Raw genomic sequence first — 24,790 nt, forward strand, 5'->3', positions numbered from 1 at the left:
GTTGGGTGGCTCCTTTGGCTGCTGCATTACAACCATGGTGGGCGTTGGTACAGGTACTGTCATAGCTAAAGCAGTAGTGGTGGTGGCCTTGGGCTTGCGACGGTTGTCGGGTAGAGCCCTGTACTTCGGAGGTAGTCCTTGTTGCCAGCGGCTTTCCCGCAGGTCGAGGTTGCCGGGGATGTTTGGTTTATGGTTGGGGCTTGCCTATTGACTGGAGTGGGGCGTTCGGTACATGAATGGGAAGCACCTCCACCACATTTCACGGGTTCGTAACGAGGATGAATGGAGAAAACTGTATGTCGAATAAAACACCTTATACTTGGGTTGAACTTGTGGCCGCGTAAAAGGAAAGTTAGATTACAGTGAGGCACTGGCACTGGTAGCGGCGAGCAGAGCATCGGCCATCGATCAACTGAGAAGTGATGAAGAGTGTGGGAATTTCTACCCTCGCTATCGAATATTCTAGCGTTATCGCTAGAGGCGACGTAGGTTCTCGAATAATCTGTATTGTTCGCGAAGTGGGCTTAATCTTAACAAAACGATCCACTACAGCCTCGAAGATTCTCGAACATAGTAGGCGCGGTTGGCCCTGAAGGTAGTGTAACCGGGTGATAACAAAACTTGAGGAAAGGAACGTGGCCATATGTTCTTTTCTTCTAGGGGTGAAGGCTCACTTAGTCTAACCTTGTCACTGGTCCCGCGTAACCGAGAGAAGAAGGGACGAGAAAGGAAGCAAGAAAAATGAATGGCTATTTATTGTCTAATTACCTAGAGGGCGCTACTCTCCGAAGAGCCGCTACTTTCCGATTGGCTGCTGCGCGCGCTTTGCCTGAGTGCGCGGAGAACGAGTGCCTCTATCAGTTTCCAGGATTGTCGCCAAACGTGGTGGATCGTTGGGGGGGGGCGGGCATGGACAAAGCAGAGTGGCGGGTGCGTTGAAGACGCTTGCGCCTGACTTTCTTAGCTCGCGTCTCGTCGGTGTTACGCACACGCCATCTGCGTTCTCGAACGCGATCGGACGCATGCACAGACGGATGGACGGACGGGCGCCTCGCTCCACTCATGATCATTCACTCTGTGGATATGCTGTGATTGTTTTGGGGGGGGGGGTGATCAAGAAAACGGAAGGGTAGTACGAAAGTGGTTGGCGAGGCGGAGTTTCACTATACCACGTAATAACAGCAGAAAAGAAATACAGCATTGTCATTCCTATCTCTCCTGGCGTGACCCAAAACATCAAGAATACTTGCCAGTGCCCCGGAGGTGGTACTGTTCATTGAGCCACCTACAAATTTCAGTCTCTGTGAAACACGAAGCCAAGAGCAGCTTCGCAGAGAAGTGAATTTTTTTCTCTTTTTGGAAAACTGAGTACTTGTTTATTTATTTTTGGACTGTTTGACTAAGTTGTCTTGTCGAAACTTTTGCATCGGACAAGCGGGGAGATAGATGGTGTTTGAACCAATAGCTTTGCGATTGTAGCTGAGGCGTTACCTTGCAGTCCGCAAAGTGGCTTGGTGAATAAGATTTAAAAAAAATGAAAGGAAGGAAGGACAAATCAATCACTCACATGGTTGTGGCAGAAAATATGTGACGAAATGACGGTGCTAGCACTTATCAGCTGAAAGCGAGTCCTTAACACAAGCTTCACCGTCTAAAGAACTAGTGTTCAGACTTTTTTCGCGCATGCGGAATTGGCATACAAAGATATATGATCAAATAAAAATAGGAAGAAATAAAGATCTGTTGTTTTTATTACTGCAACGTGAGCCTATGTCATGTGTCTTTGCAATATGTAAGATAATATGATGCATCCCGGGTCGTAATCACAACAGATATTTTTTTTTGTGGGGGGGGGGGGCAAGCGTTGGGAGCAAGCTTGTCCACCCATCTCTTTGTCCGTAAGTGCTTCGAAAAACAACAATAAGAGTTATTCGCTTTGTGCGCATTAGCCTGATGAGAATGAAAAGCGAGGCAAGTACAGCAGACACTTTACAAGGCCTCACTATGTATATATATCGGGTGTAGGTTATCAAAAACCATTCACTGCTGGTCAAACTCATCTTACGCTCAAAACAAACGTGGGCAGCTGAATCGAAAAAAAAAGGAGACAAAGAAGTAGGATGAGAAAAAAATTGAACGAGAAGTACTCACATGAAGAAATGAAATTCACCTGCTGCATTCGTGTAATAGATATCGCTAACCGTATAGCCTTAGACCTGTTAATGGGTTTTGGAGATATCTCGAAATCTTTCCAAATATGACATGAAAGTACAGCGCGCAATGCACCAATACTTTTAAAGGATGATGTAGCATGTACCTTCCGTTCTAGTATTCTACTTTCTTCAGCTTTCTTTTAAATTTTTCATATCCGTGGGCTTATCGAAGATTAAATGCATCCCGATATCTCATCTTGGACCCAAACATTCAGGGACGTGTTGAACGCGTCTGACCCAGGGACTAAGAATGTCCAGTTTGTCCTGATACCCACTTTTATCGGAGTTATTCAAACGCAAAACGCGGAACAAGATTGAGAATTCAACCTGTACATGCGCAAACACGTATCGCTCCGCGTTCCCCAGATTTAAGCCCTATACGTGACGGGTCGCGAGGAAACGTGGTGCTTCGTTGATCTTCTAAGGCACGTAAGTTTTATGTCACCAATAGTGCCAGAGCGGGAATCGAAAAACAATCACATTACAAAGATGAGCCACGTACTGTCCCTCGAAGCAGGTGATCTAGGAGATCAGACAGAGAGGAGCGGTATAGAAAGCAACATAATAAAAAACATTTTTTTTTCAATCTAAAATGCGATATCACAGTTTTCCACGACACATCTTCCCAAAGTTCCGAAGAAACGTGCCTTCTACTGAATGGAAGTTTTTTTTTCTTTCCCGTTAAACAAAAATCGCAAAACAGAGAACAAGTGGCTGATCCACCATTGTTCGTGCGGGGGGGGGGGGGGGGTACACTGAGATTCACGCTGAACGCACGGAGAAAGAAAAAGAGAAAAAAGTAAGAAACAAAGAAACAAACAAACAACATTTTTCAATAGCTGGCGCTCTCTCTATGAGCTGTATTCCTTTATCCGGGTAGCAGGCTAAACGTAAACACAGTGTTCTCGAGACACACTCGTTCCGAAGCCGACGAAATGTATAACGAAACAAAAAAAAACATACTGCAATATATAGGCCAGCGTGCACCGGAGCAGAGGACGTGGAACTCATAAACGAAGCAACAACAACACGACGCAGAAAGAGCATCTGCCCATCCGTCTTTCGACCGGCGTGGGGCAGTAAACTTAAGAATACACAAACCGGGTAAGCAGCCGAGAGGAACTCCTGGTGCGAGAAGGACAAGGCAACCAGAGACAGGCATACAGGCGGTAGAGCGCGTCCGTATAGGAATTGTCCCATCGATCTTCTCTTCCGACTCCGTACGGCACGGGCTTTCCTTTCATATCCGCGAGCAGCGTCGAAATACGCCGACGGAAAAGAATTCAGTATACCTTGTCCCCGATTCCGACAAAGCAATCTCCGATAGGCGAATCTATCGAAAGCGAGCAATCGCGAGCCACCTTTCGGCTAGTTTTTTTTTCCTCTTTAATCCCCCCGCTGTAAACGCAAGGGCAAATCGTTAAATTTTTATGATGATTTCATGCACCGACGATTTCATGATGGCTACTACATACACGTGCACGCACGCGACGTCACGAAATACACGTGGATTAGGAGGTGAAGCGCCGGAAGTAATAAGGCAGCGTATAGGATAAACAGCAGCAGCGATGCAAGGCCCAATCACGGAGTTTATACGCGTGCAGTTTAACGAGGATGGATGCTGCGCGATCACGAAGGTTGGGACGCACGAGTACTTACGAATATGATGACCGAGTCCAGACATGAGAATGTTGCCCGGTGCATTGAGGCTGATTAGGTTCGTCGCAGAGGACGATGATGTACGCCTGTGTACACACAGCGAAGAAAGCATAGCAAATTATGTCTGCCAATACACCTGATGTCTTGACATCTCATTGTTAAAGTTAGTTATTCAGAAATAAAATGCGTAACAACTGTTGGGGTATAACTTCCGAGAACCACGATATGGTTACGAGTGAATGGCTCCGGAAATTTGACCACCTGGGGTTGTTTAACCTAAACTAAGCTTGCTGACCTCAAGCATTTTCGCCTCCACAAAAAATGCAGCCACAGTGGCCGGGCTTCGATCGGGCAACCTGCGGACCAGCAGTCGAGCGCCATAAGCACTGGACCACCGAGGTAGGTGGAAACAAAAACGGAACGCATAAACATAAAGAACAGATGTATTTGCAGCGGCTATCCTCCTTACGCTTAGCTAAATGTTTCTAGCTTTTTCTGTGAGAGAAACTTGGAAGGCTTGTAATATGCCGAATACGGCGATGTTTGCCCTCTTCGTCTTTATGGGAAGTTCAACGACCGGCGAGAATGCGAGAATGCGGCTGCGACGCGTCATTTCCAGATGCTTCGCATACGCGAATGCGATCGCCTATAGCTGGTGCTCGGTAAATCGCCCTTGGTGGCAGCGTTTTGTTGACCATCGCAAGTTGTAAAATTTATCATAGCGAGTTGATTTTAATTGCGCTTTTTCAATAAATATTTATGCCACTCAAGTGTAGTTTTACACACTTACAAATATTGTGAAATTCGTAACTGCTATTAGTGCAGCCTTTTACATCGAAAGCTGCATATGGCTAGGTGAAACGAAAAACCATTCGCCACGAGAAACGATAAAGGCCAGCTACTACGTCGGGTACGTAGTCTTCTGCGTTGCACCCAAGCGCGCGTGTGCCATTGGGAACGTGGTCAGTGACGTCGTTCATCCCTTCGCAGCCTTGCAGCCGAGACCACGGGCAGCACTTTGAACTTACAACTTCCACAAGGGGACGCCACGGAACGCACGAACAACCGAACAGCAGACAAAATTCTGAAAACAGCGCCGACAGCTAGTCCATGAGAGAATTCATGTTCGCCTGGCTGATTCAGCAATCCCACCACAAGAACAAGCCCGGATGGCAAAGCGCAAGCAGCAACAGCGCACCGAGGATTCGGCAACATCCAGAGCGGATTGCAAGCGATAATGGCGAGCCGAGGAAGCAGCGTTGCGGGCAAAACAGAATCAACGTGGCAATAGCGGAAATGCATTCACCGGGGCCAACGACCGCTTTCGACGGGACTTTCTCGAGCGGCACGTTGGCTTCTGCTGCGACGTCCGCAACCGCCTGTGGCCGCACGCTTCAGCTTCGCTGGTTAACCATATGTATAGACTCTGGTTAGGTATAAGTTTATGTCGGGGCTCTTTTGAATAGTTTTACATGAGTCTAAACTTTTCTGCTCATTTGTTAATTTATCTGCATCAGTCGTGTACAAAGGGGATCGGTACGGCTTGCTGGCCTGGGGCGCCTGTTCTGCCCATTACTTTGTTGTTATCGTGCTTCGCAATATCAAATGAATTTCATCTTAAAGGTCAGTCGTTAGTGGTACACATCGACTCAATGAGAAAATGCAATAGCCGATGAAACTGAAGGTGCCGCCACTATGTCAGGCATTTTGACACGCGTTAATTTTATGCTGCAAGGTTTTAAACATATTTTATGCAGTGTGTCACAAAGATTACAAGAATTGACGCACGTAAATGCTTGATCAGTGTCCTTTTACCGCCGCACACTGATTGATTTGTGTAGCTTTACGTTCCAAAACCACCATATTATGAGAGACGCCGTAGTGGAGAGCTCTAAAAATATCAACCACCTGGGGTTCTTTAACGTGCACCCAAATTGGAACACATGGGCCTACAGCTTTTTTGCCTTCATCAAAAATCTAGCTGTTGCAGCCGGGATTCGATCCCGTAACCTGCGGGCGCAGAACATTGGCGGGGCATTATTCTCATTGTCGTACACTACAAGACTTTGTTATAGTCAGTGTACTAGTGTATCGTTCCCGAATTGAAGCAACTGCAGCAGTCATGCTCGACGAACCAGTTAATAGAATCCGAAGTGGTGGATGACTGCAATTATTTTTGTCCAGTTAGCGGAACGTACAGGGAAAAGTGCAACTTTAGTCCTACACATACTTCGGCGATCTCACTCATGAGTCGACTCACTCGAATTCACTCAGACTGAGATGGAGCCGTGAGTCTGAGTCTGAGTGAGTCTGGGTGAGTATTATTTTCGTGAATGTGAGTCCGAGTGAGTCCTGTTGCAGAAAGTTTCATTGAGTGCGTGTCCGAGTGAGCTTGAATCAGGAAACTTTTGGTGAATCGGAGTGCGAGTGAGTCCAAAGAGCAAAATATATTTATTTAGGGAGTGTCGGTGAGTACCACTTATTTTGCTGACCTTAGGTCCTATCTAGTCATCTTCAGCATTACTATCAGCCTTACCTAGATTTACGTTTATACTCACGTCTACACATAAGTATTCCAAAGCAGTGCCGTTCATACAACGTTTCAATATTTATTAATTAGAGGCGTGAATTACGCACGGGGTGCCTTGACCTTCCCTCACCAACTCTTTCAGATAATTTCTTGATGATTATATCTTGTGCTGTCATCTCTTCCGAGAGAAATGACCTTACTCGTTTAGAAGCACTCAAAACTCGTTTTAAAGATACTATATTTAGCGGCACCAAGAAGAGCACCGATTACGTGAGACATTGGTGTTAAAGAGCATTGACACCACTACTGAAGAAGCTCGTTTTAGGCTGCCGGACTCATGAGTTGACTCACTCGGATTCACTCAGACTGAGGTTGAGCTTTGAGTCGCAGTCAGAGTGAGTCCAGGTGAGTAATTTTTTGGTGAGTGTGAGTTCGAGTGAGTCCGGCTGATGGAAATTTTCGTGAGTCTCAGTCCGAGTGAAGGAGCTCCACAAGTTTTGCCGACCTATGGTGCTACACTTTGGGCACCCGCACTGGTTGAATATATATATATATATATATATATATATATATATATATATATATATATATATATATATATATATATATATATATATATATATATATATATATATATATATATATATATATATATATATATATATAGGCAGGCATGGTGGTTGAGTGGCCGTAGCGTTGCATATAGTCCAGTAGATCCTCCGTGAGCGGTCACAACGTGGTTTATTTCGACGTTTCGGCCTAGAATATGGCCTGATGAAGGCCAGACTCGAGGCCGAAACGTCGAAATAAACCACGTTTTGACCGCCGTTCACGGAGGATCTACTGAACTATATATATATATATATATATATATATATATATATATATATATATATATATATATATATATATATAGAGCGCGCGATGCACGTCGTGACGATGTGGTGATGCACCCTCACTGTGCCATCTTGCTATATTGCTTAAAACACGATAGTTGCCCCCGAGATACCCGTAATAGATAAGTAGCTTGCCGTTTTAACGTTGAAGGATGTGCTCCTTCGTGGCTCAGTGGCTAACGCCTCGCACTCACAATTCAGAGGTCCCACGTCTGATTTCGCGCGCTGAAGTCTTTTGTCTGGATTATTTTTCTTTCTTCCGTTTTCATATGTATAGATACGTGTATACATATACGGTGAGTGACGGTGACGCCGGCGGCAAAATCCATCCATATAATTGCTATCGCAATAAAAGCGATCACAAGTGCGACTGCTTACCACTGCTATGAACCGGTGCGAAGGAAGCGAATCGTTCGTACGCGGAACGTTAAGAAGCACCAGAATCACGGCGCACGTAAGCACGGCAGTGGATTTGTCACGTGGTAATTTCTGTATTTCGCGGGCCTTTGTAGTTAGCCGCGGAAAGCAGGAAAAATCAGCAAATATTAAGTTCGAGGCATTGTAATTAAAACTGTCAGACCTATCAACTTTCACATTAAAACTTTTTACCTATCTTCGTTCCTTCAGAAATTAGTTAATTAAAAGGGTCTCATTAAACAGTTAATTGATAAGAACACAAAAAATAGTCTGAATCACTCTCGACAATGGTGAGCAACATGCATTTGGTCGCGTCGTAATTGCGTGTGTGGGCATATTTTGAACTCTGGCTAAAGAAAGCTGGGACACCCTATCTCTCTCTCGGGCGTGCGATATATATATATATATATATATATATATATATATATATATATATATATATATATATATATATATATATATATATATATATACATATATATATATATATATATATATATATATATATATCAAATATTTCCGGTTACACGCTTTTGGCACACGTTTGATTGATATGTGGGGTTTAACGTCCCAAAACCATGATTAAAAACACAGCGCAAACAACGGCAGGAAGAAAGGAAGAGACAGGACAGAGCGCTGTCCTGTCTCTTCCTTTCTTCCTGCCGTTGTTTGCGCTGTGTTTTTAATCATGTATTTGAACCAACTCGCCCAAGCTTTAACCTTAGCAAGTCCCAAAACCACCATATGATTATGAGAGACGCTGTAGTGGAGGGCTCCGAAAATTTCGACTCCCTGGGGTTCTTTAACGTGCACTCAAATGTGAGCACACGGGCCTACAACAGTTCCGCCTCCATCAGAAATGCAGCCGCCGCAGCCGGGATTCGATCCCGCGACCTATGGGTCAGCAGCCGAGTACATTAGCCACTAGTCCACCGTGGTGGGGCTTCCGTTTAGATACAAAAAACTCATTGGCGCATTATGATCTAATTTTTAGAAAGAATCACGACACCATATTTACGTTAGTTATTAGATTTATATGTGCATGGGTAATTCCTTTCACAGATATCGGGGCTTCTCCTCCCCTAGAATAATTTGTACCGGAGGAATCCACGTATCTACTGACAGCACTTTCGTAGGTCTGTCAAGCTCTGCCCTCGCGTGCATGCAGTATTTAGTCTTCTAACATGTATCGGAATGCGCTCGCCCTACGGAACACCACCAACGCTGTTGTGCGTTTTTCTCGTGTACTTGCTCATTCAACACGTTATTTAGTTTCATGTTTCTCTCGCAACAATTTTGAAGCTTTAATTGACCGAAATCATTGAGGTCACGTGTGGTTGAGGTTCGGTGTGGAAACTTCTATTGCTGTCAGATTCTCTCTTCGTGTAGCATTGTATCAGCGGTGCAGTCGCGCTCCTGACTACCAGTTTAGATAAGCACCTCACATGTTAAATTTCTTTGCAGTTTATCACCTGTTGGTGGACATGACGTAGGAGCCCAGCCATCACCTCATCGAGGCGAATGCTGTTTAGTTATTACATGGGCCCAAAAGCCTAAACAGGCTGAAATTCTTTGCGTGGTTGGGGGGGGGGGGGGGGGGGACTCTTTTGAATTGGTCATTTTTCTCTCTGCAAAGGGAAAAATTTTGGGGGGTAGGGGACAGGTTCTCAGAGCCATCGCCTGGTCACGCCACTGCTTGGGCCAAGTCGGTGAGTGTGCCATGAAAAGAGTTCATTTCGACTTTCTGATGGTTGTGTTGAAATCTTTGCTGTTAGCGGTGCTCCCACGTAAAGCTCCCATTAGCTTTTGTAACGCAGCGGTAGAACACACCAAGACTTTACGAAGATCAGGATATACGACTACATAATCTCTGGCGACTGTTGATAAGAATCCAGTGCATATGATCCCAGTAAACGGAAATATCTCATGATTTGGGAAATCGTTGTGTGTGCGGCAATATTATTTTGTTTGTTGGACGAATATATTAAGTGAGTGCTTATGACCGTCATATTCATACTGCACTTCTCCAGCGCTTTCTCTGCGCTTTGAGAGAACTGCGCTTTCTCCAGCAGTCTCCTGCTGGAGAAAGTGCAGTTCTGTCAAATAATTTAGATCATTCCCAGATGCAGGCTCAACTTGCCCCATAAAGTGCAATATATTCAGTGAATTGAAAACGTCCCAATTTAAATGCTGATATTTCGGCAAAGATATGTTCTAAGCACGAAGTCTATGCTTAGTTGTACTCTCGTTAGTACCACTTAGCATATTTTTAGCACCCATTCCTTGGTGTACACGATGAAAATAACGAACGTCTTCTCCTGCATCACCGTTTTCCCAATAAATCTTCCATTCGGATGAGAGTCTGCCTATCATAGGCTAAATTATGGAACCTTCTTACAGCTTTAATACTTTCACTAGTCGTTAAACCTTGCTTCTTGTATCTTGAGAAAATCACGTCATAAAATTGAGGCGTAATCAACAACGTATCGCAAAAGAGCGTGTGCACGGCGAGCGCAGAGAAAGAAGACAAGCACCGGCGGAACAGGCAAGTCCTGGCCGTCACGTCACATCGCCGTGACCACTGCGACGCCAGTGTTCGTTCTCGGCACTAATAGGCTGCACATGCTTCTTTTTTAATGCTTGAGCTTGCGTATATTGGGTTTTGTGGATGATAAAGCATGAATGTGATTTTTATGCTCATTTCTACACGTGGCGCCATTATGTTATAGTTAAGTGCTCAAAATTTGATAATAGATAAGTTTTAGGTGCCTTTTATTTCATTTCTGTGTCACTCGGGGTCAGCGTAGTTGCATGTACATCAAGTATTTTTTGTAATATATTTAGTTGCGATTGTAGCGAGCGCCATGTCCTTCGTATCTCTGTTGGCCACGTTAAAAAGCGCTTTATACATAACCTTACGGTAAAACGATCTTCGAAAGACGATAGCTTTCTGCACGTCGTAATTTTTAGTGCATAGCTTCGCATTTTAGTGCAACGTAAGCAATACTAAGGTCATCAAAATTACGTATATATGTATTTTGTTGTAAAGGAGCACAGCACCTACTACTTACGTATTGATGTAGTGTCTTAGATTTGCGTATTATTAGCTCTTGATCGACAGTGTTCACAAGTATGAACGTAGCCACCAGTTCAAAATGGCTGGGCTTTCAGCAAGTGCTTAAACTTAGGCCAGGTGGTTAAACATGTGACAGACAGACGTACAGACACCAAAATTTTGGCGTTCAAGCATCCCCAAAAACCCTATAGTCTTTAAAAATAGACACGGACCAGCCATGTGGCTCACGAGCTTCTTGGAGGTGAGGTGGTAGACGGCAACCACCTTGTCGTCGGCTTCGGTGGTGCAGAATGCGTGCTGCGAGTCGGGTGCGGCCACCAGCTGACGGATGGGCGCTTGCAGTGTGAGCGAGAGCACCTGCGGCGGCAGCGCTAGGCTTAGCCACGATGTCACCGGCACCAGCAGCGGCGTCTTCGCTTGGCTGCACCAGCTGCTCGCTTGGCTCACCAAGTCTCCCAGCACCTTCGAGTTGCCGTCTGCGCGACAGAGAGCAGCTGCAACTGTCAGAAGTTGGACGCAGCGCAGCAAAAGGCACCGAAACTTTGTTCAAATTCTTAACGTGGCTCACACATACGGCCGAGCCTTTGTGCTTGAAAAGGACACTGAAGTTAAAGAATTAGTCAGTTTAGACTGAAAACTCTACTGTCAGAATTTTAATCTCGTTAATTTCCCCACCATGACCCTATTATTCGAAAAGTAAATAGATTTTGATGTTTCATTTTTTAAATATCACGTCGAAACCTCTGCAGATGACGTCATGGATTAGGAAGTGTGGTTTTTGTATTTTGAAAATATTAGATCAAAGAAATTTCTCCAAACTTGGTATGCTAAGTCAATGGTAGCCTCAGGGGACAATCTGCTTCAATTTTACTGATTAGAAACTACGCAGCACCATTAGATGCTGTCAAAAATCTATGATGTCCAGGCGTTTAGTGCGGAAATGTCAAGGTGATGCTGCCATTCCTTTTTTTTCTTTTTGAGCATTCTCTCTAACACCAAGTGAGTTCTCAAAGCAAGCGTGCTGATTTCAGAAATGTGAAAGAGTAATTTACAGATATGAAAAAAATCGCTTTCCCTTTTAGTGTCTGTCGAAAGAAAGGTGGCACCTCATGCACTGCTTAATACACATCATCATCATCATCATCAGCCTGACTACGTCCACTGCAGGACAAAGGCCTCTCCCATGTTCCGCCAGTTAACCCGGTCCTGTGCTTGCTGCTGCCAATTTATACCCGCAAACTTCTTAATCTCATCTGCCCACCTAACCTTCTGTCTCCCCCTAACCCGCTTCCCTTCTCTGGGAATCCAGTCAGTTACCCTTAATGACCAGCGGTTATCCTGTCTACGCGCTACATGCCCTGCCCATGTCCATTTCTTCATCTTGATTTCAGCTATGATATCCTTAACCCCCGTTTGTTCCCTAATCCACTCTGCTCTCTTCTTGTCTCTTAAGGTTACACCTACCATTTTTCTTTCCATTGCTCGCTGCGTCGTCCTCAATTTAAGCTGAACCCTCTTTGTAAGTCTCCAGGTTTCTGCTCCGTAGCTAAGTACCGGCAAGATACAGCTGTTATATACCTTCCTCTTGAGGGATAGTGGCAATCTACCTGTCATAATTTGAGAGTGCTTGCCGAATGTGCTCCACCCCATTCTTATTCTTCTAGTTACTTCAATCTCGTGGTTCGGCTCTGCGGTTATTGCCTGCCTTAAGTAGACATAGTCTTTTACAACTTCAAGTGCACTATTACCTATCTCGAAGCGCTGCTCCTTGCCGAGGTTGTTGTACATTACTTTCGTTTTCTGCAGATTAATTTTAAGACCCACCTTTCTGCTCTCCTTGTCTAACTCCGTAATCATGAGTTGCAATTCGTCCCCTGAGTTACTCAGCAATGCAATGTCATCGGCGAAGCGCAGGTTACTAAGGTATTCTCCATTGACTCTTACCCCTAACTGCTCCCATTCTAGGCTTCTGAAAACCTCGTGTAAGCACGCGGTAAATAGCATTGGGGAAATTGTGTCCCCCTGCCTTACACCCTTCGTGATTGGTATTCTGTTGCTTTCTTTATGAAGCACTATGGTAGCAGTTGATCCACTGTAGATTTCTTCCAGAATGTTTATATATACTTCATCTACGCCCTGATTCCGCAGTGTTTGCATGACGGCTGATATTTCTACTGAATCAAACGCCTTCTCGTAATCTATGAAGGCTATGTATAGTGGTTGGTTATACTCTGAGCATTTCTCTATTACCTGATTGATAGTATGAATGTGGTCAATTGTTGAGTAGCCTGTTCGAAATCCTGCTTGTTCCTTTGGTTGATTGAATTCTAATGTTTTCTTTACTCTGTTAGTAATTACCTTTGTAAATAGCTTGTATACTACAGAGAGCAAGCTGATCGGCCTGTAATTCTTCAAGTCCTTGTCATCTCCTTTCTTATGTATTAAGATGATGTTAGCGTTCTTCCAAGACTCTGGTACTCTTCCCGTCAGGAGACACCTCGTAAACAGAGAGGCTAGTTTTCCTAACACAATCTGTCCTCCATCTTTCAGCAAATCTGATGTTACCTGATCCTCACCAGCAGCTTTGCCCCTTTGCATGCTCTCCAAAGCTTTTCTGACTTCTTCTATCATTACTGGTGGGGTGTAATCTGGGTTACTGCTAGTTCTTATAGGATTAAGGTCGTGGTTGTCTCGGCTACTGTACAGATCTCTGTAAAACTCCTCCGCTATTTTAACTATCCTATCCATATTGGTAGTTATTTTGCCTTCTTTGTCCCTTAGTGCATACATCCGACTTTTGCCTATCCCAAGTTTCCTCTTCAATGCTTTGACACTTCTTCCGTTTTTCAGAGCGTGTTCGATTCTCTCCATGTTATACCTTCTTACATCGCATACCTTACGTCTATTAATCAACTTCGAAAGCTGTGCCAGTTCTATTTTGTCTGTTGTACTTGACACTTTCATGATTTGACGCTTCTTAATTAGGTTCTTCGTTTCTTGGGAAAGCTTGCCAGTGTCCTCTCTAACTACCCGGTCTCCAACTTCCACTGCACACTCCGTAATGATACTCGTCAGATTATCATTCATTGTATCTACGCTAAGGTTGGTTTCCTCACTAAGAGCCGAATACCTGTTCTGCAGTGACACTCTGAATTCCTGTACTTTCCCTCTCAGTGCTAGCTGATTGATTGGCTTCTTGCGTATCAGTTTCTGTCGTTCCTTCTTCAAGTCTAGGCGAATTCGAGACCGTACCATTCTATGGTCACTGCATCGTACCATGCCAATCACTTCCACGTCCTTAATGATTCCAGGGTGTGCACTCATTATAAAGTCTATTTCGTTCTTATTTTTGCCATTAGGGCTCCTCCATGTCCACTTGCGGTTTTCTCGTTTTCGGTAGAAAGTATTCAAAATCCGTAAATTATTGCGTTCTGCGAATTCTACTAGTAGCTCTCCTCTGGCGTTTCTAGTACCGATGCCATAATCTCCTACTGCCTGGTCTCCAGCCTGCTTCTTCCCTACCTTTGCATTAAAGTCGCCCATCACCATAGTATACTGTGTTTTTACCTTACTCATTGCCGATTCCACGTCTTCATAGAAGCTTTCAACTGAAGCGTCATCATGGCTGGATGTAGGCGCGTAAGCCTGTACTACCTTCATTTTGTATCTTTTATTCAGTTTAATTACGATACCTGCCACCCTTTCATTAATGCTATAGTATTCCTCTATGTTGCCAGCTATGTTTCTGTGAATTAGGAACCCCACTCCCAGTTCTCTTCTGTCTGCCAAGCCCCTGTAGCAAAGGACGTGCCCATTCTGTAGCACCGTATAGGCCTCATCTGTCCTCCTAACCTCACTGAGCCCTATTATATCCCATTTAACACCCTCTAGTTCCTCGAATAGTACAGCTAGACTTCCCTCACTAGATAAGGTTCTAGCGTTAAACGTTGCCAAGTTCAGGTTCCAATGGCGGCCTTTTCGGATCCAGAGATTCTTAGCACCCTCTGCTGCGTTGCAGATCTGACCGCCGCCGTGGTCAGTTGCTTCGCAGCTGCTGGGGACTGAGGGCCGTGAGTTATTTGACGTAAGCATGTGGGAGGTAGTGGCCAGATACTGCACCAGGGTGGCCAATCCTTCTCTGGTGAGGGAGTGCGTTCTCGGCGGTGTTTGCCGGTGAGGCCGCACCCCAGGCCTCCTAATGCAGTTCCATCAACACGCGGACTTTTTTTTTTTTAATCCGGTTGGGAACTGCGCGGTACCGGGATTTGAACCACGGACCTCTTGCATGCGAGGCGGATGCTCTAACCACTACGCCATCGCTGCTCTATAATACACATAGATTTACTTTAAGGCTCACACAGCAAACATAAGTTAAAAATAAGCAGGATGATGACTGCCACCGGAAGAGAGACATGTATTACCTGCTTCGTTTTTAAGAAAGAAGAGATGGATATATAGAAATAGCAGATGTGAAGAAAAATCAATCGGAACCAGATGAGAGTTCACAAAGACTAAAGTGAAGGATGACATGGGAATAGAGTGTGGTAGCTGTAACAAACAAACAAACAAACAAACAAACAAACAAACAAACAAACAAACAAACAAACAAACAAACAAAATGCCGCAGATCATACCAGTCAGAAGACGCTTTACGTATAACGCGTGCAAGCATAAAATAACGTGGTATGCTGCAAAGAGGCCACCCATTTCAGCTTCTAGAAGTGCCAGGAGGTGATCACGTCTTTACGCGTAAGTGCCTATAGGACAAAGCCATTCATCGCGTTCCATGAACGACAGATGAAGGCGACAGTATCTCATTAGAGAACTGGTCTGTCTACTCAGTGAAAACATGATGACCGATGGTCGTGTGCTCAGGTGTCTCATAGGAGCTACAAGAAGTCTACAATGGATCGTCCACACATTCTTGTCGGCGTAAGCGTCCACACAAGATACAGCTAACCATTTACTTGACCAACGGTGCTGAACAGGACTGCACGGCAAGCTGGAACGACTTACATTGAAGGAAAAAATTCATTTGTGACCCGCTGGCTAAGCTACTGTTCGACGGCACAACTATATTGAGCAGTCAGCAGAAGAGCCTCAGCAAGTTCATACGAAATTCTTGGGCAGACGTGTTTACCGGGGGCGCAACTGTGGGTCGGTCTATTAATTTACGCTGGTACCTACGTACGAAGACGCGTCGTATTTCTGAGCCCTCGTCAAATGTGTATTTGGTCAGTAAACTTTCACATAATATTCACTATGCGTAAATTAAGGATGACTGTCAAGCAAATATATTGAGTTCAAGCTCTACTGAACAAATCTATCCAGAAGTCAACGAGAGATGCCCCAAAGAATGATGCTTCGATGTGTTACTGGACTATCACAACTGGACCGTCAGCACGGCTCTTCTGCAGTTTGCTAAGACCAGGCCAGAAGTGGGAAGGTAATCTTCAGTATTATTAACTTGTTTAATACATGATTCAGCGCAACTCATAAAGACGCCGGTGGAAGGGGATGGGATTCAATCTGTATTCTAAGGGAGTCCATGCTGTGCTGTCATTCCTCCTCTAGCTTCTTAAAAAAAATGTGAAGTATTGCCTTGTGTACTCCAAGCACTTCATCTATCTATCTATCTATCTATCTATCTATCTATCTATCTATCTATCTATCTATCTATCTATCTATCTATCTATCTATCTATCTATCTATCTATCTATCTATCTATCTATCTATCTATCTATCTATCTATCTATCTAATCTATATATCTATCTATATATCTATCTATCTATCTATCTATCTATCTATCTATCTATCTATCTATCTATCTATCTATCTATCTATCTCTGTCTGCCTATCTGTCTGTCTGTCTGTCTGTCAATCCATCTATCTATCTATGCGCTCTCATAATCATACTTACTTGCATGCCAGTGGCACATACCCACCCTCGGGTGTGTGTTACTGGTATGCGGGTAAGTTCCACAGGTGATTGAAACTTTTTATCTACTCAGAAACGGTGAAAACACACACGGGTAATTATAACGCGTTAGCATTAAGAAAAACTTGACATCGGCAGCGTTTACCCAACGAACGCATACAATAAATATCATGGTCTCAGCAGGAGGAGGAGGAGTAATGAAGGAGGAAAGAAAGGGAGGTTAGCAGGTTGGTGTCAGCAGGAATTGAATCCCCTAACTCAGCGTAGTAATAAAATAAACTACCACAGAGCCACGCCAGGTCTCGGAAATACTTTAAAAAAGGGCTGTAATGTTTTTTGCGAAACAATTTGAAGGGCGCTCAGATATTCAGAGCGCCCTCCACCGGCACACCATGTGCCTTTCCACCAGGTAACTTTTATCCACCAGTCCATTTGATTCCCCTACGCCAACTACATTCTCTGATCTTGCCGCACCTCTAACAAGACCTCGCTACGCCCGCTCACCATCCGCTGCTCGCCGTCAATCTCGTTCGCCCACGCAACGCCGTCCCGCGCTCTTGCCCTACGAAGCACGAGTTTGCAACTTCGCACCATCCGCAAACGAACGGTCTTACGGAGCGCCTCAACCGGACCACAACCAACACGCTTTCTAAATACGCAATGGCTTACCACCAGGACTGGGACATTCATTTGCGTATGTTACGTTCGCATATAAGCCTTCGCGTAACGACGCTGCCGGCTATTCGCCAGTATATACGGCCGAGTACCCGCACTACACTTTGACACCTTGCTGCCCTCGGTCATTAAATATGCCACCGAGTCCATGGCCCGAGCCGACCACGCACGCCAACTCGCCCGCAACTGTTGATTGATTTATTTGTGGGGTTTAACGTCCCAAAACCACCATATGATTATGAGAGACGCCGTAGTGGAGGTCTCCGGAAATTTCGACCCCCTGAGGTTCTTTAACGAGCACCCAAATCTGAGCACACGGGCCTACAACCTTTCCGCCTCCATTGGAAATGCAGCCGCAGCAGCTGGGATTCAATCCTGCGACCTGCGGGTCAGCAGCCGAGTACTTTAGCCACTAGACCACCACGGCGGGGCTCGCCCGCAACTGTCTGCAGACCTCACAAAAGCACCAAAGACAGCTGTACGATTCTCATCTCATCTTCAAAACATGTACTTTTTGCTGGGTTCTCTTTCCTTCTGTGGTCAACCACACGGCGTGTAGGGCCTTCTCAAAAACTACTCTAACGCTAACTGTGGCCCATACCACGTCGTTCACCAGGTGACTGACGTTCCATAAGAGATCGTTGCAGCCGATCCAACGTCGTCGTCGTCAGCTTCGAAAGACGTCGAGCACATAGCTCGACTCAATCCTTATCACTCTCTTTCTACTGCATGCGAGTAGCTCAAGCACCGAGACGGTGCTTCTACCACCGGGGGCTTATGATACAGAACAGCCACCACAGCCTTGCTGCATGAAAGAGAAAGACGACGACGGTGGCTGGTTGTTGCTGGACTGGTACCGTCTTGTACAACAAGTACTCCGAATATTTAAAAAATATCATTTGAATATTACTTAAAAATTTTATAAATTACTATTTTAAAATATAAAAAATATTATAATTTGATTTATCAGTCAAATAATAATAATAATAACACTATTGTATGCGCGAGCCAATTTTAGGTCGTCCACATTCTTCATTTTCACTTGGAGAAAGGGGGAAAGGTGTGGAAATAAGACTGGTCATCAAAGGATGGCCAAGTTAACTACGAAAGTCGACCTATAATTCTGATGCTCAGTGAACTATTGCCGCGAATATCGGCCGCCATGGTGACCCAGTGGATGCCGTGCTCGGTTGCTGACTCGAAACTCATGAGTTCGATCCCGTCCACGGCAGTCGTATTTCGGTGGAGACAAAATGGTTATGGTATACTGTGCGATGTCGGGGCACGTTAGAGAACTCCACGTGGTCAAAATCGGTGAAGCCTTTCCCTACGTTCATTACGGCGTCCCTTATAATCATTAGATGGTTTTGGGAAAAAATAGCGGGAATATCGAACATGTGACAGCGCCGCGTTTATACGCCGATGAAGACGTCAATGATGTTTTTTCTTTCCTTCGTGTTTTCTGTGTGCTGTCGTGGACAATTTAAACACTAGCAGCGGAACGCATGACCTGGTTGACGTGCTCAATGCAAGCGATGAGCCCACGTGTTTCTCTAGGTTATATTCGCAAACTGTTCGCAGTAATCATGCATATTGTGAGGCCCACAAACCATAAGTGTTCGACCATGTGTATTACGTAAAACTGTACACAGATATGTGCTTAAACATTTCAGAACTTTTAATCGAAGTTTTTTTAACAGAAAAATTTTGGCATCGTCCCTGAGAAACTTGGCACCTGCGAGCAACTTGAAATGCGGCCCTGGAGGGAGCGCCGGTAACATATTTGTACGTGCTGTTTTCCAATAATTTGATGCTCACTCTGGTTCCCGGGCTTGTATAGGCACAGCGCTTCTTATAAACACAGTAAAAGGAACATTGGCGTGTCTATGGGAGCTGCAACGCATGGTGCTTCAGCCAGCGTGGAGTGATGGGTAGTAATTATATGTTCATAAATTCGTCTAATATTTCTACTTACGCCTCCATCTGCCTTCACGTGGCTTGGAACTGCTTTTTAAAGAGACGACAATCAGCAAATTTTGAGCAGTTGCACTTCCTCGCCTTGACATTTTCGGCTCACAGATTCAAATTGGGTCACGAAGTTCGCAATGGTCCGTTAGTTTATTAGAAACAGAACGAAAACACAGCAACAAACAAAGCCCGCAAGCACGAAGACTCGACAAATCTATGTACTACCCATGTCACTCCCACGGTCGCCGAACGATCGCAGCGCGAAATTCTCCTCTAGTTATTTTAGGAAACTATGTATGTGTATAGGTGATCAGCTATTTCCGATATCGCGATCTGATCATCCATCGAGGTTCCTTGTCCTTTCACGTTGCCGCATTTGATTGTTGTTTGGACGGGAACGCATGGGCATCGTTGTTGCCTGCAGCAAGTGAAGTGTTGCGCTGTTAAGCAAGTGGATGAAGGTCCACATTGCCGGCATGAAGGGTGGAAGCAGCAGATAGAAGGGAGTGTCGCGTGATGTGAAAGAAAAAAGAGAGAAAGAAAGAAAGCTTGCCCTATTTTACTTGACAGGAAAGTGGGAGCTGAATCGTTTTATGAACTGCTTTTCATTTATTACAGCGAACAGTTCTCCAAGACCATATCATTTCGTAATACTGTATGGATTAGGAAACATTTGTAGTACGCACTTTTCGTAAAACTGAGCTATATATATACACTTGATTGTTGAGCGAAAAAGAAATGAAAACGCTTCACTGTTGGGACAGATAAAATAGCACACACTACTTGTGCACGCTGTCATATTTTGTAAGTTTTCTTTTATGCCATGCATGTATAACATGTTCGGCCACTTGAAAGAAACAGAAAATCCAAATTCAAATGCTAGGGCAACAAAATGCGTGACATAGTTATCGAATTTGTTTCAGCGTGTTGGAAGGGCGCGCTTCAATTATAGCTGTATCACCAAGCACGTGGCTATCCCAGATATGCCAATGAGCATGGACAGCAAAGCACAGCGATGATGAATAATTACGATTTATTATTTGTCTTAGGATAGTGCTGTTCTCGCCTCTCAATGTGAACTTTAAGGGGTAGCGTTTAATAACATCGGCTTACAGTTGTATATGTTTAGCTTCACTTAGGAATAAAAGACAAAAAAGAGAAGGGGGGGGGGCACTCTCTGAATGGCTGGTGACTTTAAAGGATAGCAATATTGGTAGAGGGCACTGATAAGAGTCCTTGTTAGTTTTAAGCATCAGTAGAAGAGAAAGAAAATTGGCGACGAGAAAATGATCGTTCTCAGCGAAAAAGATTGCGGGCTCAGCGAAAGAATACAAAAGAAACCAAATCTGCATAGCGCGCACCATCTACTTTCTCAGATGAAAAGAAATAAGGAACTTGTTCTTACCGTTCGCTCTTTTTTTTTTGTTCTATTCTCCTCATAGGTCAGATTAGTTCCCTTTTCCAAACATTTCTGGTGACGTTATCAATACCTGCAGCTGAGTCTCTATTTCTTATTTCCGCACGTCACCTTTCACTTGCGACGAGATGGGGTGGCAGACACAACTGGGAAGGAGGGGGAGGGGGAGAGATGTGAAGCGGCAGCTGCGAGTATAGTTTAAAAGCAATGCAGCAATTTTCTCGTTGCTCCAAACGAGAGGCGGTGTACGGTCGTGTTCTTCTGATTCAGCCAGATGAGAGAAAGAGAAAAGGAAAAACAAACGACAAAAAAAAGAAAAGTAAAAAGATGAACCAGCATAACGTTGCGAAAACAATTGGCTAGTAATTTATTTTAATTTATTTCTGCAACTTCATTGCGTAGTTTCTTGTTTATTTCATTTTTTCCGGGAGTTCCTCATATTAGATGAGAAAGAAAAAAAATCTTGGCACCTACACCGAATGAACGTCATCACAAAGCGTCCAGCCGCCATAAAACGCCAGATGTTCTTGACTGCTGTCAGTCGCTCCTGTTTAAGGGCCTGCCTTCGTTAATTGAAATATGATCTTTCTTATGTAAGGGTAAGGGCGATTTCGAAAAAAAAAACAAATGTAGAAAAAGAGAGAGCTGTAACAGCGCGCTCACTCTGTTCTCGAGCCTCGACTTTTACGTGCCCTAACAGGCAATACAAAGGTGGCACCTTCAATCCGTAGGAGTTTGATACCAGCACGTTGTAACCATCAAAGCGGACGAGGCCACTCGATCCTTGTAGCTCATTTGGCTGTGACGCAAGGGAAAAGAAAGTTCGTTATATTATTACTTTTTTTGCTTGAAGTACGAACCACGCAAAGTTAGCACCACAGCGTTCCCCTGAGAGTACGTGCGTGGGGGCGCCGGCGCAGACGCGACAAGCGACGTTACTCTGCCTATGAAATCTTACGTCAGATTTCTTTTGTTCGAACACTCTGTAGAACTTTTACGCGCGAAACTTCATTTATTTAACGTCTGTGACTAAATATACGTCACACGTTCTGTCTAAAGTTAGCGAATAGTGCGTTTAGAAAGCCTATGTAATTATTTACTTCGAGAAGCCTCCCGTATTACGTTTATTGCGCCATTTCTGTATACCGAAACTGGGCTTTAAGAGCGGCCAACTTTAAGCATGTCCATATAGCAGTGCTTTCGATGAACCTTCATGATGTTTCTGCTGCAGCTACAGTTCAACGAATTGAGAACTAACTAGTTAATTATTTTACACATCAGCTCTTCCTCGATCAAGATTAGGCTGTTACATTACAATAACGTTTGGGAGAAAACTGAACGAGTGATTCAAGTTTTCCTTTCCGACGACATTTTAGGCTTTGCGACGTTAAGGATACACGTGCGTAGTTGATTTCATGTAAAACGTTTCGTTTCAAGATGCGTTTCACATGCGTGGTCATGTTGGGTGTCCCTAAAGAAGATCACGGGTTAAATTAATTAGGCTTTATCGTTTAAATAACAAGTAAATAATCTTCTTATATGGACCATAGCTTTAGTATTCCGTACTACCGTAATATCCTTGCCTGGGTATATCAGAATGGTACATTTCGCATAGAGCGCATGCGCAAAGCTTCTCCTCATGCGTACTGTGTGCAATGCAGCATTCTTACATAGGCAAAAAAATTGTGGACGCTACGTAATCTCGCTATAATGAAATACGTTCGATCTGTTTCACGAAAAGCTCTCAGAAATGCGACTTAATGATGGAAGTCAACACGTTCCAGCACACTGAGCAATCGAAGTTGTATAAGTAGTGATAAGGTAGACTGGCTGACTAATATTTCGATAGGCGGACCTATACTTATCAAAGGTAGAGTAACCTTAATGTTTACCTTGGGCCTCGCACACCCAAAATAATAACGCTCATTTAACAAAGATAGAACCACCTATAGTGTTGTCGGCCGGCCTGCCTGAGTCACTTCATTTTATTAGTACAACCTATTTTAAACACCTGTTGAGTACAATAACTTTAGTTTGCATGGCCCCGGGCTATTTTTTGAACAAACTACAACGCATAACGTTGCCTGAAAAACTGTTCAGCCACAGGCATCACATCGCAGTGTAAAAGTAAATTATTAGATGCGAAGCAGCTCTCTGACTAGTCTGTGTAACGCTGTCCCTCTGTGCGAACGCGTCACGCGTCGCAGGTGTTGGCGCAGTGCCAAGTAGGTTACGCCGCTGCACCACTTGGCGTAACCAAGTAGGTTACGCCAAGTAGGTTACGACGTTACACTCTCCTCGCAGTGCGCACTGACGTCACTCTCTCAATTGCCTGCAGCGCTCTCACTGTGGTGCCCGCAGCTGCCACCTCGTCCGTTCGCCCGCCACCCCTACCGCGACCGCCTGCCAGTACACACCCGACTCATCGATTGACGCGCAATAAACGTGACACGCGCCTAACGTACGCATTTATACATGTCTTTACGTGTCACCTACATGACCTACGCTAGTCATCGCTTCAAACAAATCTTCCTGCGCTCACCGCCACACCCGCATTAGCGCCGTTCAACCCGGGACGAAATTATAAACAGCGCAAAAAACAAAAAAACACACACACACATCACACACACCACACAAAAGCATGAGAACACAAGGACGGGCGCCAGACTCACAACTATTATTTTTCACTGTGCCACGGGGATTGTTTACGGGTTTCCTTTTTCGTGTGACAATATATACATAGAACAAACCGGTAAGTGCGTCAATCTGAGATTGAGGAAACACGAGGCCACTTGTTGAACCGACGACCTTTCACATATAAGTGCGCATTGCAGGGAGTGTGGGTGTGTCCCTCAATTTTAAAAACAAAACAAAACAAAACAAAACTAGCGTGATCACCAGTAGTAATGATCATACAGCTTGGGAAATAATCGAGGTTTTGCACGTTTGTGACACCAACGCCTCATCTATTTTATGAATGCTAGCCAGATGCACCCGATCTAGCTGTTCACCACCCTATATATTTTCCAGCCATTCCCCGCTCTCTGCCATCGCCTAGCCTTCAGGTGAGCTTCGCGGTTATGGGGGAGAGTAGCCCCTCATGCAGTGCCTCATGACGGAAATCATAAGAAGTAATTTTTTCCTCAATTGTGTACAGATTCGTGAAGTGGTGTCTTGCATTTCTCGTGTTCACCATATTGGCAGTCACGCTGGCTCTGTGAAGTATACGTTTTGAGATAGCATGTCGCCATTGGTGGCGCTATGCGGGCAACAAACGGGGAAGCGTCGCTGCAACGTTTCTGCATGCGCTGCTCTGTGACGCGGCGGCGGAATCGTCTCAAGCCAGAAAGAAGCAGTGCGAAAGAGTGAAACTGACAGATGTTTCATATTGGTGTGGGAAACACGTCTATGTTATCTTCGGGGGAAATCACTCGGACGCACGTGTATCTCGAGCAGCGTGACCCCTCATATAGACAACGTCCCCCGGACTTAAGTCACGAAAATGCGGTGGCACTGTCTTGGTAGACAAAAGACGCTCTGCCTACCGCAGTTTCTGCTGGGTTTTTAATGGTGCATGAGGTGTTCTCAGTCAAGCAAGAAGAGAAATAAAAAACGATATGCCGACGAGCTTCGTAGCAGCTGGATGCGAGTCGCGTCTAACAACTTTGTTTGTTTGCGCACATCGCAGCCCTCAGCGCCTATGGCTTTCACAACGCTTATGGCGTCTCAAAACGTCGTTTTGTTGGCGCACATCGCAGCCATCAACACTTATGGCGGAAGTTGCGTGCGGACGTCGCTATAGTTTTACCCATAACGTCAACGTCAGCCTACCTGTGTTTACAAACATGGAATGGGTCTATAGCGCTGCATTACAACCACTGCCTGAATTAAGGTGGACCGACGGCTCCCGTTGAGAAGCAAGCGTTTGCACTGGCATTGGTATAAAGGAGGCGTTGCTAACACTAACTCATAGCGTTTTATACATTCTACTGCAACAAAA

The 24,790-nt window shown here is 44.7% G+C and overlaps 1 protein-coding gene across 1 annotated transcript in view; it reads right to left on the minus strand.

Annotated features, from left to right (window-relative positions):
* LOC119161242 (protein qui-1-like) overlaps window positions 1-24,790 on the minus strand; it is a 132,641-nt gene that overhangs the window by 56,592 nt on the left and 51,259 nt on the right. Inside the window, exon 12 of the mRNA XM_037413616.2 lies at window positions 11,004-11,267. Within this exon, the coding sequence (XP_037269513.2) occupies window positions 11,004-11,267 (264 nt within the window). The remainder of the gene's footprint in view (window positions 1-11,003; window positions 11,268-24,790) is intronic.

This window comes from Rhipicephalus microplus, chromosome X (assembly GCF_043290135.1).
Source record: "Rhipicephalus microplus isolate Deutch F79 chromosome X, USDA_Rmic, whole genome shotgun sequence".
NCBI classification, from domain to species: domain Eukaryota; kingdom Metazoa; phylum Arthropoda; class Arachnida; order Ixodida; family Ixodidae; genus Rhipicephalus; species Rhipicephalus microplus.